The 16,917-nt window shown below is 40.7% G+C and overlaps 1 protein-coding gene across 2 annotated transcripts; it reads right to left on the bottom strand.

Annotated features, from left to right (window-relative positions):
* Window positions 1–5,158: 5,158 nt before the first annotated feature.
* Window positions 5,159–14,091, bottom strand: Zfand5 (zinc finger AN1-type containing 5). Of its 2 annotated transcripts, XM_021662688.2 has the most exons (7): window positions 13,953–14,085; window positions 12,121–12,207; window positions 10,226–10,385; window positions 9,727–9,838; window positions 9,208–9,311; window positions 7,290–7,415; window positions 5,159–6,761 (listed from the first exon to the last, which is right to left on the bottom strand). In XM_021662688.2, exons 3-7 carry the CDS (start codon window positions 10,374–10,376, stop codon window positions 6,613–6,615), a joined length of 642 nt encoding a protein of 213 aa, XP_021518363.1. In that variant the 5' UTR covers window positions 10,377–10,385; window positions 12,121–12,207; window positions 13,953–14,085; the 3' UTR covers window positions 5,159–6,612. The 2 variants fall into 2 exon arrangements, with proteins under 2 accessions (XP_021518363.1, XP_021518362.1); XM_021662687.2 differs by lacking the exon at window positions 12,121–12,207 and having other exon boundaries at window positions 13,953–14,091.
* Between the last annotated feature and the right edge of the window lie 2,826 nt (window positions 14,092–16,917).

Below are 16,917 nucleotides of genomic sequence, written 5' to 3'. Positions count from 1 at the left end.
ATTTTAACTACAATAGTGTGTTTAATGCTACTGAACTTAACTATACACATCATCTAGTCGATAGAGATGAAGGCACTAAGGTGCAAAAGAAGTAACTTTTCCAGAGTCACAGATTTATTTTTAGGCAGAATCACACTGTGTGGCTCTGCCTGGCCTGATGTAGACCAAGATGGCTTCAAACTAAGAGCTCTACCTGTTATTGTCTCCCAAGTGCTGGGATCCTGATTCTACTTTGGCTATACTGGGTTAAGTTAAATACACTCAAAAAATAACTTTACCCTTTATTTTTTTAAGATGTGCTTTGTCAGGAAATATAAAATTACATATATACTTACATTAAATTTATACTGTAGCACCTCTATAAGGAATTTAAACCACTGTACAATCCTTCTCAATTAATAGTATTTTGTGTAAGTTAACTTTAATGTTCTTTTCTTTGTTATCAGTCCTATAGAATATCCCTTCTAGTAAACTTTAATAGAGATCTTTTTTAAAATAGCCTCCCTAATCTAGAATATGGCAAAAAGAAAAAAAAAAAAAAAAAAAAAAAAAGAAAAACAACAACAAAAAACCCCAAACCAAAACAGAACAAAAAAGCCCTTCAGTTTGGCCAGAGGGTAGTTTAGGCTACCTCAGCACTTAGATACCAGTGCATTTGTTTCCTGTTGGATCCTGGGAATTCTGCCTAATCATCCTGCTCATGTTTTCCTCATGCTCTGTAGGTCACGGCTATTTTATCTCCAGGCCATACAGGAATGGCTGTGTATTCCCATCCCTTCTAAAAAGGTAAGGTCTTTAAAAGCATAACTTTAACTGACAGCGCTGGGTGCTCTAGCCTGACTGTGACCTGTTTCCTAGAGGAAGCAAATTCACTCCATTTCTAGCTTTTGCCTAAACACATTGTATTTGTGGTAAGCCTAAACCAGACTTGGTAGAAATTAAATGAAATTCAGTAAACTTTGTTGAAGAACCATATATGAAAGCAACCATGACCTTAAGAATGGAAAAATTTAAGATTCCTACTACCCTTGTTAAAACCACAAAACAAAAACCTTTTTAAAGAAAACTTTCAACAAAATGTGAGGGCAAGACAGAGCTCAATGAAGGGATTAAATAAAGGTAACCTGTTGATATTTCTATTTCATACCCTGGCTCTAGCATTCCAGGAATGTAATGGTATAACCCTCTTCTTGTAAGTTTTTCATCTAGTTTTTCTTAGCAATATAATCCTCTTAGCATTGAATTACATAGCCCTGTTTTATAGTATGTGCTACCTATTAGTTATAGATCTCAACTTATCAAGTGAAAACCGACAAGCTACTCTTTAATTCACCACAAATGCCTTACTTTCTTTTAGACTAAACATTTCATCCCAATGCTTAAAAGCTGTGCCAATGACACAATGTGTAGATTGAATTTGCTTCACACTAGTATCATCCGACATCATTTTTTCTCATCTGATATAATCTAGGAAGTGTTAAATGTTAAAACTGTTATGTGACCCTCAGATAATCAACACAATCTAATTTTTATGCCAACCGAGTAACTAAAAATGGCACTTTAAAAAGTATATGTAATTTTAGCTTATCTCTGTATAATGTAAAACAAAAATGGCTAAAGACTGATGAGCTGGTAGAGCACCATTCATTTTTAACAAGATTTTACTGCAGAATGACTTTACAGTAACCATAACCTTGAAGCTTAATGTTAGAAGCCATTTAGTATGCTCTATAGGTTTATTAGCTATATACCATAAGTCCAAAGGAGGGGTTCCTTGGGAAATACCACCCCAGTTAAGTACTTTTTCATAGGTGTGACATAGAATCACAAAGCAAAACAAAACAAACACCAACAAAAACTACCTAAGGCCTTTGTAAGAGTAAAAAGATGTGGTACAATAGGAAGCTTCACACTTTAATAAATCCTTAGTGATGGGGAGAGACAAGAAAACAAGCAAGGAATGAAGGCTTGCCACGGGTTAAACATACAGGCTGCCTGAGAAATTTAGACAGAAGTGTTTCAGCTAGTCCAGACAAAAACAGACACCAAGCACAGAAAGTGGGAGGAGGGAGGCAGACAGAGTGTTCTAAACTACTCAGCAATCTCTTCACCACCCTTATTCCACCCCACTCTAAAAACAGGGTCTTAACATGTAGCTCAGGCTGGCTTCAAACTGTCTACCAACCTCAGCCTTAACACTGCTGTTCTTTTGTGAATAGTTACTGCCCTTGACTTGACTTTGATAATGTAGTAATAGAAAGATGTTCTATTATTTTTTTATTAAATCAGCAAATTAACTCCTGAATAGCTTTCTGTACATTTCACATAAAGACCAAATCCTAAAGTGTCTCACAGTCCATTGGCCTGAAACTTGCTGCAATCCTATAGTCTCAGCCTCTGGAGCAGTGGGGGATTAGAAGCACAAAACCCTATATGCCTAGCTACAATCTAAAAGTTCTGTGGTGACAGTTGCAAACAAAATCAGGAAAAATATTCAAGAGTGTCCATTTACTTATAAGTAACCTGTAATTCACTTCATCTTGCTATTAACGAATTAGACATATCTCACAGTCAAGGTGGTCCACACCTTTAATCCCAGCACTCACAACTGATTTACATGGCAAGTTATTAAAGTAATGGCTATATATGGACCCTGCCTCAAAAAAAAAAAAAAACCACAAAAAAACCTTCTCATGTCAAGAATGTATCCCCACCAAAAGGAAAGAAACACTTAGCTGTTCTGAGCAAAATTTACATTTATGCTACAAAGCTCATTTTTACTTGGACAGCAATGTACTCTGAGACAGTATAAAACAGGACTCTGTAATTTTAAGTTTTTACATTTTGTGTGTGGGTGGGGGGCTTGCAGGCAGGTTAAAGGACAGGTGTATCTCTGGCTCCTGGGTATCAAACACAGGTTGTTAGTTAGGCTTGGTGGCAGCATGTATGTTGCCTCGTGATGGCTAGAATGGTCCCTGAAGCTTTGGTTACAAGCAGTGGTAGGTCATCCTATGTAGGTGCTGGAAACTGCACTGGGGTCCTAAGGAAGAACACCAAGCACTCTTAGTTGCTGAGTTCTCTCTCCAGCCCTCAGGTATACAATGTTATCAATACTACACCCTCCCCAAAGTTAGTATCTAGTACTATGGACAACACCCACTTTTAAAGAATCATTTCAAAGTAAAAATAAACATATGAATTTGTACTTAAGCAGGTAATTAAAGAAAGAACCAAAATGCCCAGATATATGGGACATTTTAAAACTGTAAGATATTAAAAAAAAGCCAGATGTATGTTTAGCCTTTTGCTACTATCGTAGATATTTACCTTTTTGGGGTTACTAGTTAGGAGCTTTAATGTAGATATCGTCCAAAAAAACCTGAGAGAAGAATGGCTCCAATCACTTTAAACTGTTTAAGTTAGAGATCTCAAGTTAGGCATGATAGCTCACATTTATAATTGTTTGAGATCAGCCTGGCTAAAAGGTGATTTAGAGATGGCAGTATGTCTCAACCAAAACCAACCAACCAGCCAGGCAGTGACACATCCTTGTAGTCAGTCCCAAGAGCACCCAGTTCAAGGCTAGCCTGGAATACAAACGAAGATTGTTCAAAATAAGCTATTCGTAGCCTCTTAGGTAGTTTTATGCAACCACTCTTTTCTCCCCCAAGTTCGATAGCAAATCAATATAGTGGCAGGAAATATTTTAGGTGCTTTCTTGATATTCTTCAATTAGGTGTTATCGTCCTAATAAATCAATATCGTCCTAATAAATCAAACAGGGCAGTATTGTGGCCTTAAAGTAACTTGGCCCACCAATTATGATCGCCCAATACGAATTCCTTAGCACTACAAAAAACAAAACTAACCTATCTTCCCTTTGTAAACACACTGGGTTAGAAGCCCTAGCTTTACAGATGAGACACACTAGATTTCACTAAAAGATTTGCCTATTTTTATGATTTAACATAGTATTTAATTTCAATGTGCATAGCAGTTAAATCAGCCTGGAGTGAGGGACATACTTTTCGAGTCCAAGAGTCTAGTAAGAACTCAAATCTTCCAAAGTGCCTTACATACTGAATTATTCTTCCCAGATGACATTCCTTACAAATTATTTAAATCCAAATCTTAAGGTTACTATACATGTGTCCTTAGGTGTAGCCAAGAGCTTATTTCTATATTTCCAGCACCCGAGGCCAAGGCAGGATTACAAGTAACAGGTTAACCTGGACTGCACTGTGAGTTCCAGACCAGAGCTAGGATTGAGACCCTAACATCCCTCCCTGCCCCAAAATATCACTATGAAAACACTGATCATTGTAATGCCTTGCTACACACTGACAGCAAGGGTCTACTATAAGACCATCCAAGGTTTAGCTCTCACATCAGCACTAACACGAGCGCTTCCTTTCACATCCATTAGGCCTTTGGTTCAGTCCCCAGAATAAAAGCTGTAAAGCATCAGGTTTTTGCTGACACCTGTGAGGAGGTAGTCATTTTAAATTTACAAGTTTCTCCTTTAAAATTCCAACAATCGACTCAATACCCTCTAGACTGAGGGAGATACTACTGTTCAATACACGGACCTCTATACATTTCCACTTAATTCAACCAGTAGGATTCCTCAAGAATGGGTGGTTATGAATCATGTTATTTCCGCTCTAAAAAGCAATGGTTCTATTCTTGACTTCAGTTGGCCTGGAGCATTTACTTTTATTCCTTATTATCTAAGCATAACACCTGCACAAACAAGTTTTTTCCTCTTTACATTACAACCAAACCCATACAGAAATAAATTGTTTTCTGTTGGAAAAAAAAGTCAGACCTCCTTTCTCATTCAGGATTGTGTCACTGGGTGGTGGGTGGGTGGGGAACACAGCACAGAAAAAGGATATAGGCAATGACTTAAATTCCATTCCTCTCTCCAATTTCAGGATTATTTCATACTAATGTTATCTGCTGAGCTCTTCACATTTTGATTATCATGGTACTCATGACTGAACTCAAGAATCATGGAAAATAAATCTACAGTACAGAGCTATGAAATCAACTATAAAGTACAGAGCTATGAAATCAACTATACAGCTGAATATGCAAACTTCCCTACTTGCCCTGCTTAGGGGCCTAAGGCTTAAAAACCCAATAAACAAGAAGATTCCCTCTGTACACTGCTTTTATTATTTACATAATACAATATAGCATCAATGCTGAATAGCATGATTATGTGCAATACATAAATATGAACTATCTGTACACATCTGCAAATCTAACTCAGAACTAAGGTACATAAAATTGAAGCGAAACTGAATGTTTTAATAAAGAAAAACTAGGACTGAACACTGCAATAAATCAGAAGTAGTGCCTTGTGTACATACTTAACTATTTACAGATGAAAACAGGCATTACCACAACACTAATCTAACTATACTCATTTATATATAAAAAAAACACAAGTTCATACATCACGAAAAACCTTCCATTATAACACAGAAGTGATATTACCAGACAAGCATCAGTGAAGTATACTGCCTTTTCTAGTTGTTATTGTACAATGCTGTAGATAATGCAGCCCATGCAATACACCCAAGAACACTAGAGTCCTACACCCAAATACAATATGATAAAGCAGCCCTCTGCAAGTGGTGCTGGATACCACTAAAGAAGTCTACTGCAGCCATGTTGGTTATGATTTTCCATGCAGAAGGGTACAGTTACATTAAGAACTGAAGTCTTTAAAAAGCTTTAAACATTCTTTCTTGAACCAAAACATTCAACAAAAGATGCACATGAAAAATTAACTGTTCAGATACCTTTGCAACTTAAAACTCAGATGCATGTTATTTAACAGAGCTGCTGTATGTGAAAACCAAACGTAGAGTTTAATTTCTTCTTGTAAACAAATCTTAGTGCAGTTCTGTGCTACAATTTTAGTAATGAGAATGCAGATCTCTTCTGGTGCAGGCCAGTACAATAGCTTCAAAGATTATCTCAGGCACCCTGTTGTTGACTTGATGGTTTTACTTAGAACCAGTTGTGATGTTACCTTTCGCAGAATGTCCTAATTGACAGCTTTTAGAAGGCCAATTTAATCAGGCTTACACATGGCACCAAATACTGGTTTTGTAGCTTTCTTCCTGCTTCCAAAAGTCATGTTGAAATTAATGTGAAGTTTGACTATGGTAGTAGACTGCCAGTCCTTTTCTGGTGTACCATTTTTTTTTAAAGTACAGGCACATAACACTAGCCAAAGATTATACCTTGATTACATTCCCAAAAGGCAGATATGCTGCAAACATGCAGAGATTTCATTCATTTAGTTTGGCACGTGGAACTAAATTTTGTTCCTATTATCTGTGTATTTCAATTTGCTGTGCAGATTTTTGTCCAATTTTACTGAGGGGAGGGCATATACATTTGTAGGGCTGTATCTATCCAATTCTGCCTGTAACAAACACCCAAACATCCTAAAATATCAATTATAAGACAGACAAGTATAAAGCAAAACTCTGGAGAACATCAAAGGAAAATGGCCATGCATCTGCTCTTTAATGTTTTCCTACGATATATTAAAATAAAAACAAAGTTTCAGTCTCTTCACATGTAGTACTTTTATATTCTCTGGATTTTTTCAGCCACAACAACTGGATTCTCTTTTCTGATTTTTGCTGCAGCTTCTGCTTTGTAATCATATGGACAGTTGTGCTTGTCAGAGTAACGGTGAAGTCCACAAAACAAATTTCCACATCGGCAGTCAAATCCTGCACAAACAAGAGGAATCACTTGGCAACTTATAGCAATTAGGGGGGAAAAAAAGCACTCTAGTCACTGTAGAAAAGTGTTTTTCACTGCTTTGATTATGAAAGACTGTCAGCTCCTGACAAGATAGAATTCATGCAGGTTCTAGAATTAGGATGGCTCGAATTCAAAATACAGCCTTACTATACACCATACATCAGTTGAAAACTATACACGACCTACTACAAAATTCTGTTGTAAATAGCCAGACCATTTCATGCCTGGATCTAAGTAGGTGTTCACTGCTGTTTGTTCAGCTACTTATTCTAAGTATCAACAGTCCAGATTAAAAATAATTTGGAAGGCCTCAGGTTAATTACATGACTAGGCCAACATTTACAATGGTTGGAAATTAAATCCCGCTCCTTAACCCACTAGCCCACTCTTTCTGGAAATCTTAGGGTATTTTATTTATTTACTTGCTTTTAATGTGTAAAACCAAAGTCTCTTCTAGACTCTTTAGAGACACGAATTATTTTATGTGTTAATACCTGTAAGGCCAACTTTCTTTCTACACATAAAACATCTGTTCTTCTTTGGTTTGGGCAACTCAGGAGCTTTTTCTTCACTTTGAGAAGTACTGGGCTGAGAAACTGATGGACTGGGCTGAGTGACAACTGAAAGACAAAGTAATAAATTAGAAGCTTGTAGGGAAATCACCAGCTGACAATTATTTAAGTTTAAAAGAATATTTAAGAGAAACAGATAAGATTCAAAATGTATTTGTTTAAGCAGGCCCTTTTTTATTTGAGCATTTCCTGCCAATTACTATGCTAGTACATACTTCTAGTAAACAACCAGTTAAGAAATCCATTCAAATAAAACAAGCAGCCAGCTGCTTTCTAAAAATTTAAACAAAGATTATCAAATACACTGGATATGTTTGTGGAAGTATTAATTTTTGAATTAACAGACCCTCAGGCAGACAGGATTTGTTTTGTTGTTTTGACAATGGTCTTGTCCTGTAGCCAAGGCTGTCCTTGAACTTGAGGCCACCATTCTGCCAATCCTGATGGGTACTAGGTTACAGGTAACCCCAAACTAGGCTTCAGACCAGGATTTGTTTTTAAAGACACAGGTCTTATTTCACTGTTACCTGACCAAGAGACATAAAATGCCCTTCCAACCTTTTAAATCTGTTTGTTAATTTCTATCAATAGGATTGTCACATGAATGAAAACTTGGAGACTGTTGTATTACAAAAGACCCCTCTCCTTACTAGTTCTTCAAAATAAGAGACTGAAAAAAAGAAAGAAAAAAAAATTGCTTATACTTATATTCGACCATAAATCCTTAGAAATAATCCAAACACCAAGAACAGCAAATTTAGGCACATACAATGCTAAACCACTGCCTACACAATATTCCAATTCCAATATTCTTAGTATGGTCAAGTTTCTAGGTCAAGCATATTGCTTTAATGTCAACTGATCTCTCCTCAATGCACATTAGCAATATACACAGTGGGATCAACAGCCTAGTAACAAACGAATAAAAATATTCCATCTACTTTTTAAAAGCTACTATGACAACTTCAATGTAATTTTTCCTAATGCTATGAGAGTAACTAGTTGGAAAGTGTTAGCCATTTCTTTGCCCACACCTAAAATGTTAACACATAAGCTCCTCAGACATACAAGGGAAGGGGAGAAGGATTTAGAAACAAAACAAAAACACCAACAACAACCATAATCAACAGATAAGCACACTGGGCCTTTTTATTTTTTCAATGTAGGACTCATTTAAAATACAAATTCACCTGCCACTTAATGACCAAATAATTTTATGAGCTATAGAAAAACAAAAGCTGGCACATCAGCAAGTCTTCAAGACAGACAAAATCCCGATATCCTTTTTCCCCACAATCATTTTACACTTCATTTGCCTACTCTCTACCAAAACCAAACTGATTTGAGTAAATCGTGCACACAGTGAATGCTAACAGAAGTCAAGCTTCTTGTAACTTTTAGAGAACTTCTGGTTGTGTTGTAACAATTTCTCCAAAGCAACTAATCACTTAACACAAAAAAGCACTTCCATACAGTATTGCAACACATATAATAGGGACCAACACTGACAGCTCCCAGCATTCACTTTACTGTTTAGCAGAACACTGACAGGGTGGAGACCGATTAGTTGCCATAAAACCTATGGCCTTGACATTTAATGTCATATAGTTTCCAGACTAGTCTATTGTTTTTAATAAACAGTGAGGATAAGGAGGGGATGAGCAGAAGAGGGTAAAAATAGTAATGTATATTTTAATACTACTTATTTGCTTGGCCTGTATTTTATAGCTATCCCTTGGTTTGGTCCTTCAATGGAAAGGAGAGAATCCCATCACCAACTCAATTCTTTCTCACACTGCAAAATTCAGAACTGAACTAGTATTAAACTTAAAAAGCATACCTGGCTCTGACACCTCTGTTTTCGGGGTAGTTATTTTGTCCTCTCTTGAAATGCTCATTTCTGTCATTTGTTGAGTTACAGGCAAGGCAGCCACAGGCACATTTCTATTTGAGTTCAAGCAAACAATTATTTTTAAAGATGTTAAGGGTACTTTTTTTTTTTGAGATAAGTTGTCAATTCAACTTTAAATTGTGTTACTTCCAACACGATCAAATGGCACCAGATTAACTTAAAAATTTGGAAAAGATATTGGATGCTCAACATAAATGAGTAAGAATAAAGTAATTTGATAAATGGCTCATCAACTCATGGCTGCACATTTGGATAGTATCACATTGTAGACCTACAAAGTGTTTTAACTGTGCCTATAATTTAAGGACAACAGGAACGGCTGTGTTGGAACATACCTTGTAAGGCACTGTTTCACATTCTTACTCTGATACAACCACACTATTATATGTATAGCAAAGATATCTTGATTTTTTTCTATTAGAGAGACTCTGAAATATATACTCTTACCTTGTTTTTTCAGATGTGCTGCCAGCAGCACCTTCACAGTTGTTTAAACTAGCATCTGCTCTCTGTACAGATGCAGAATCTGAGGTAGGGCTGTTGGAACCACTAGCTGTCCCTATTTAAAAAAAAAAAAAGGATCTGTTAGAAACAAATCAGCACTACAAAAACCCACTTTAGTAAATAAAATCTTAGTAAGCATCAATACTTGCATTTAGTTTAGTGATCTAAGCACCTTCACTGCACTGCAATCCTACACTTGACATTCAGACAAAAAAAATAAATAAATAAAAGTCATATCCCACAAGACATACTTATGAAGCAAAACTTCAAAAAGGAAAACTAAAAATGTTACAAGATTGTCTGCAGAATAGTCATTTGTTGCTGAGGTAGTCACGCCAAGCACTTGGGCTGCTGTCTTAATGGTAAGTTCTTGTCAGGCATTCTCTTGATTCCCAGGCTCTCTCCACCAGTTCAAGTGGTTTTTTCCTTGGAAGCAACTTACCCATTGGGCTCATTCTGCCACTATTCTGTTGTCTCTGAAGATGTTCTTTGTAGCAAACAGAACACATTCCATTTGTCCTAGGATTCCCATAAAAGCCACATCCTGTACTACACAGCATGGGCCCTGGAGTCTGGTTAGTCTCCTGAGCCATATTTTTCTGCTATAAACAAAACAGAATTTTAGAAATTAGCATGTCACAAAACCAAATCGAATACACATTTTGCTATTCCTAAACACCAAATCTGTTAATAACAGAAAGCAAACCTGTGTTAATTAAACAGAAATGAGTATCTTTTTTACCAAAACAGTGAGTTTTAAAGAACTGTTTCAGGACCTAAACAAACAAACAACAACAACAACAACAACAAAAAAAAAAAGAAAGAAAAGAAAAAGGAAAAAAAACCCCACAAAAACAAACCCACTACTAAATACTACAGTGTATACCTGTTACTATTTAATATCAGTTTCTGAAAATATTAGCTTGCCAGTTACCAGGGTTGTCTGAATCAATTTTGAACACTGCCATCTGTACTTTATGCTCTTGTACTACAGGCCAACCATTCAAATGATGGTTACTTCAATGGACTAAATCACATAAAATAGGGAGGAAAAAAACCTCACAATCATCCAGCTATCACTTATTGACATTTAGTTCAAGTTGGCTAAATCCTGGACTTAGCCCTATAGCTTTCAAATAAAGGTTATTTGTATGTGTGTAAGTGTATGTCTGTCTGTACACATATATCCCTGGTGCCTATTCATTAAACTCCCTGCAACTAGAGGTAACAGACAGCTTTGTGAACCCAGGTCCTCTTAAAAGATCAAGCACTCTCTCTGAACAAGCTAAGCCATCTCTATGGCCCATCTACACTTTCTTAAAGCCACACCCTGAACTGTCTTAAAGACATACTTGGGCCCCATCAGTAGTACTTCTACTGAGACAGGAACCTGTAGCCTCAGTGCCTAGAAACCTGCAAAGCAGAAACTGTCAGCCTCAAATTTTTCAGTCTCTAACCTCCAGTTCCAAGGGAACTGGCACTGTCACACAAATGCACATAAAATTAAAAAAAAAAAAATAATATTAGGCTACCAGGAAAAAAGAAAACTTTATATAGCAAGCATACCTTGACCTTTCTTAAAAGTTGTTTACATGAGCATAAAATGAGCTAAATTTACTGTTTTCTACTGTATAAAAAATTAAATAGAAAAAAACTATTTTGAAAGAATTATGTAAACTTCATTATTTAACAGCATTTGATCAAAAGGAAATTGTGGCCACTCAGTTTTTTCAACTATTTATACAGTAAGTCACACCCTATTAACTCTTTACCAAAAATCATAAAATGAAGGGGAATAACCAATCTGACCAGGACAGAATCCTGACAATGAGTACCAGGTCTTGAACAGTTAAATAACAGCAATCTTTTTTCTTTTGTTAGCAGCACAAGAACACCTTATCTTGAGCAAGTCGAGCTTGTATATAGTGATTAAAAGCCAGTTTAGAACAATAGTCGTAATTCTGTTGATACTGTCTCTTTAAGTAGTGAGTGGAATTTAGCTGACTCATTTCAGAGCAGGGCAGTGTAAATACTTCAAGATCACTTATGCAGTTTAATAAACACTTTTAGCTGAAGTCTTTAAATATTGAGTATAAGAAAAGCACAGAAAGATGATTCAAGTACTATGATTCAAGTACTAAATTATGATATCTTCATTTTCACCAAGCAGTGTACTGCTGCCCTTTACCCTATGCAATAAGTCAGGCTTTTTTCAGCCCACTTAAGAACTGTTAATCTCATTTACTACACTAACTTCAGTGACACTTGGCATTTTTAAAAGTATATGGACACAGAATTTCTAAAACCAATTGATTAAGTTAGTAAGAAAGCACTCACTTTTCTTAGGTTAATGAGGAAGATTCCCACCTAATGTCTTCCCCACCCAGACTAGGATTCCACCTTCAAGAAAACTCAAACCTTAAGCTGAAACACACAGAAAGACCAAGAATCAAGACATTAGCTTTCTATAAGACTTTCCCCCTCTCCTAGTAAGGCAGATTTTAAATGCCATTACATGTGCACAGCTTGCTTTAATATTTCTCCGAAGCTCAGATCACATGGGAGGGCGCTCCAGCCTGTCACAAGGCTGCAATGTGACAAGCTGAGCTGGATGGAGGCTCTCACATAAAGCCTAGTCAACAGGGGCCTCTGAAATCAGCTTCTATTTATATCTCAGAGCCTGCCAACTCCTACACAACCCCAAGAACTAACGATGCAGTATTCATATATCTCACATAACAAACAAAATGCAATTAAGGCCTCCAGGTTTTTCTAATGTAGGCACAGAGAACAATCTCACCTTCAATCCACAATACCCAAGCAGAATTAATCACAAAGTAAAAAATTGGTTATTAGAAAGGAGGTAGAGTGAATAGGCACATGTATTTCAAAAGCACTAAAGCATAAATACTCCTTACATTTAATAACAACTATAGGGTATGTTAGGTCAGATATACTGTAGTTTCCTTATATTCTGAAAAAAAAAAAAAAAAAAAAAAAAAAAAAAGACCAAGTGGTTAGAAACTTAGTATTCATCCATAAGCCCTACCAGGCATAACTGGAATGCTTGTTTTGTTTTTAAAGTAAAATTCACGGCTTAGGTCGTAGCTTAACAAAACCTCACTTGACTAAGAAAACCATTTTCAAACCCAAAATGTGAAATGAATGAATTTTTTCTTTTAAACTATGGGATACCTGTTTCAAGTGCACATAATGGTTAAAAGTGGCAAGACCACTCACTGACGTCGAGGTCAGACCTGAATTCTAAACTCTAAGGTGCCACTAAGCCTGACCTTGGGCAAGTCCTTAGTCGCCAGTCTCAGTCACCTCTGCCAAATAGTTTTTTTTTTTTTTTTTAAAGCTCCTTTCGAGACTTAATACCGGTCCTAGGCACACAAAAAAAGAACTAAAACAAATAGAGGCGGGACACTTTAATAAACAAAGCTGAAAGGTAAAAGCAAAATATTTTCAGCAACTGAGGAAATGAATTCTCACTTTAAAAAAATCCTTAAAAATGAGAAAAAAAATCGTTTTTACCTTCCTATTCCCTTGTTACTAAATAACAAATTGAAGAAGACAGGTTCTGACCCATATATTGTTTTCTAATTATCCCAGGTAATAGTCTTAGGCAGTTCCAACCGACAGATAACTTCTAATACCGTCCTCAAAATACAGTTCCACGGAGTGCACGGAAGGCGAGAAAAATGTCAAGTTCACAAAATGTTCCCTTAGGAAACAAAGGGAGAGGCGCTCGATCTGCCTCCATGAAAGGGATCTGGAGGGAGCAGCCTAACCACGCTGGGAAAACTTAAAAACCCTCCGGGGGCGGGGGCGGGGGGACAGCCGTGGGGCCGGGTTCCAGCGATTTCGACCGAGTTCGGGGCCCGGCGGCCCCCATCCCCCCTTCGCAGCGCAGGCCGCGCTCCGGGAAGCCCGGCAGGGCCTGCTCCAAAAAAACCACTGAGTCATGCACTCGGCGGCCCCCTCGCCGGAACGGCTCGGCCGTGCGGGGCGCCGGGCGCGGCAGCGGCCCCGGCCTTTGTCTGGCCGGCTCGGTCGAGCGGGGCGCCGCGGCCCGCCGGGCATTGTCCCGGGCCGCCGGGCCCGTCTTTGTGCTCGCCGATCGGGCGTGCTCCCGCCCCCGCGCCGTCCCGGCTCGCGCCACTCACCCTGCGGGGCCCGGATGCACTGGCGAGGTGGCGCGCGCCGCCGGGCGGTGGGCCGGGCCGAGGCCTCCGGGAGAGGGGCTAGCGGCCGCCGCGGGCCGGAGCGGGCCGGAGCGCCGGCGGGGCTGCTGCGGCGCCGCCGGGGGCCTCCTTTGTTCGTGCAGGAGCGCCGGGGCGGCCGGGCCCCGCCGCAGCTCGGGTGGGAGGGCGGCGAGGGAGGAGATGGGCCGCAAGGCCGCGGGGCTGCCGCCGCTCCAGGCGCTCGGCCGCCGGCGCCTCACGCCTCCGACAGCGGCGTCCCGGCCGGGCGAGGAGGCGCGCGGAGTAGGCCTGAGCGGCGACGGGGCCCACGGGCGGCGCTCCTCGGGCTTCCGCCTCCGCCTGGGAAGCTGCGCGACTCCCGGACAGCGAGCGGACGCCTGCCTCGGTGCACACGGGTCCGCGGTCCAGCCGACTGACGCTCTGGGTCTGACCGGCAATCGGGATCTGAGGGGAAAGGCGGCGGGGGCGGGGCCTATGCGTCAGCGAAAACCCGGTCGGCACGCCGGCAGCGCGGTGACGTCGCGGGCCGAGGCCCCACCCCTGAAGGCTTGCAGTTACCAGCTGGGGGCGGGGCGGGGCGGGGCGAGGCCGGGGCGAGGGCGGGGCCGGGGAGGGGGAGGAGGAGGCTGCGGTCACCGTGGCCTAGTCACTCTCCGGCCACGGGGCGCCCTGGGTGGAGCTGCTTCGGCGGATCCGCGGAGGCAGCGCGTCTATTTTTAACACTATTGTCCGCCCTCAGCCTCCCTCGCCAGCCCGGTTCTCACGCTTCGTCCCCTGGCTCCGCCGCGGCTGCCCTCCCCGCGGGACGGGAAGGCGAGGCCGGGAGGAGGTTGGCAGGGTTCCGGGTGTCGCCGCAGCTCCGCCCGCCGCCGCCGCCGCCCAGGGTCGCGGTGCGCTGCTGGCTCTGAGCTAGGACCGCCCGCCAGCCCCAGCCCCGCGCCGCCGTTCTGAACTGTTAGAGCAGCTTGTGGAAACCCCTGGAAATGTACTATTCCAGTGAAGCCACGGAGAACCGGGACCGGACTGAAGAGATGGAGCGAGGGGACAAACGAGCCGGACCCCGGGCAAGGTGGTGTGGACTTGCCCAGAGCGCGAACAGAAGACGCACTGCTGCTGGCCCCTCCGCGGGTTCTGGGCACAAATGTCCTACACCAGACCTGCCAGACCTTAGCGACAACTGTGCAGTTAGGGCCTTTCACCTCGGGCATCTTAAGAGCCCTAGGCCTTTTTCTTAGGTACCATTAGGGTTGGCCTTGGCTGCAACACAGGAACCTTATTTCTAGGTCATACGTGGGGTGATCTCGTGTTTGCGATATTGTGGGGTTGGTGTGGGGGTGGGTTGCTGCCCTGATGCTCCAGATCTAACTGCTCTGCACAAGCAAGTGGAGTACCTGGTGCATAATGTGCTTAAGAAACCCATTTCGGGGTTACTGCTGTGATGAAGTAATGTTATTTGAGATTTAGTCTGGGTCACTGATCCTAGGATCTTTGCAATTTATTTCTGTAAACTAGTAAACAATAAAATGAGGCTACCCTTTACCAGCCGTTTTCATTTACCACCTGTATTTTTCATTTAGGGTCTTATCACAGTAATTTATTGAGAAGAATGTTGTCCTCTGTATTTGTTGGGGTTAAGTTGTCATGATAAAGGATACTTTCCTGGAACGCTAGTGGGTGGAAAGGCTAATGGAAACCATACTTACCGGGGATAAAAATAACTTTAGAGAATTTTTTTATTTAAAAAAAGAGCATAAATTGTGTCCTCCCTTTTGCTCTTCGATTTCAAAAACGAGTTTTACAAGGTTATTATCTAGTCCAATTTAAACAACAACAAAAAAATTCATTTTAAAAATCAAGCTGTTGATGCCTCCATACACATCTGCTGAAAGCCTAATCCGTAATTGGGCTAGACTTTACGCCTTCAAAATCAAGAGTCATTTACACTGAGTCATTTTGGATTAAGGGTTGCTTAATGCTTTAAAAACCAAAACTGATCAATATTGCAACTTAAAACTGACAGGTAACAAAAACCTGGTAATTTTAAATCGATATGATGTCTACACATACTTAAGCATTTATGGTGTTTACATGGTGACATTGATGCGTAAGTGAACAGCAGATAAAACTGCTTGCAGTGCAACTAGAGTTTTAAGAAATAAAGAAAAAAATGCCTCAGCTTTAGCAGTCTACTAGAAGCTCCGCCACCTACCTTCTCGGATATGCCAGTCAGAGTTTGGTTTGGGTGGTTTGAGACAGTCTCACTGTGTGGCTCGACTGGCCTGGAACTTGCTCTGTAGACCAGGCTGGCCTTGAACTCACAGAGATCTGCCTGCCTCTGCTTAGTTTGGGCACAAAAGCAGGCACCACCAGAGCATGTTAAGAAATTGAGCATCACACACACAGATTGAGAAAGAGACTGAGAGACTGAATAGGTCTGGCCTTGTTGGGGAAATAAATAGGTCCAGTAACACCACGTCAGTCTTTGGGGAAAAGCAAAACAGAAACATAAGCTCTAAGTCCCTCGGTGGTGCACACCTCTGATTCCAGCACTAAGGCATAGCAAAGTGGATTTCCGAGTTTAAGGCCAGCCTTGTCTACAAACCAAATTTCAGGAAAGCCAGAGCTGCACAGAAATCCTGTCTCAAAAGAAAAAAAGGAAAAGAAAGACATAAGAATAATTAGGTAGCCCTCTTCTAGATGTGGTTTCCTTAATTGTTTTCTCAGTTTTGTGTCTACAGGATGGCCAATAGGTAAAGGATTCTTAAAAAATGTAATTCCACCTGGGACAGCGGCACAGGCCTGTAATCCCAGCGCTCAGGAGGGAGAGGCAGGCTGATCGCCTGAGTTCCAGGCCAGCCTGCTCTGCAGAGCCAGTCCAGGACAGCCAAGTCTACACAGAGAAACCCTGTCTCGAAAAATCAACAAT

The sequence above is a fragment of the Meriones unguiculatus genome, chromosome 1 (genome assembly GCF_030254825.1).
Source record: "Meriones unguiculatus strain TT.TT164.6M chromosome 1, Bangor_MerUng_6.1, whole genome shotgun sequence".
In the NCBI taxonomy this organism is placed as follows: Eukaryota; Metazoa; Chordata; class Mammalia; order Rodentia; family Muridae; genus Meriones; species Meriones unguiculatus.
This window is presented reverse-complemented; position numbering and strand designations above follow the sequence as displayed.

Excerpts from the sequence above, each read along its gene's own strand:
- Zfand5 (XM_021662687.2), bottom strand. The coding sequence starts at position 10,376 with ATGGCTCAGGAGACTAACCAGACTCCAGGGCCCATGCTGTGTAGTACA. Across the intron at positions 7,416-9,207 it reads AACAGAGGTGTCAGAGCCAG|TTGTCACTCAGCCCAGTCCA; the intron begins GTATGCTTTTTA and ends TTTGTCTTTCAG. Across the intron at positions 6,762-7,289 it reads AAAGAAAGTTGGCCTTACAG|GATTTGACTGCCGATGTGGA; the intron begins GTATTAACACAT and ends TTGTTTGTGCAG.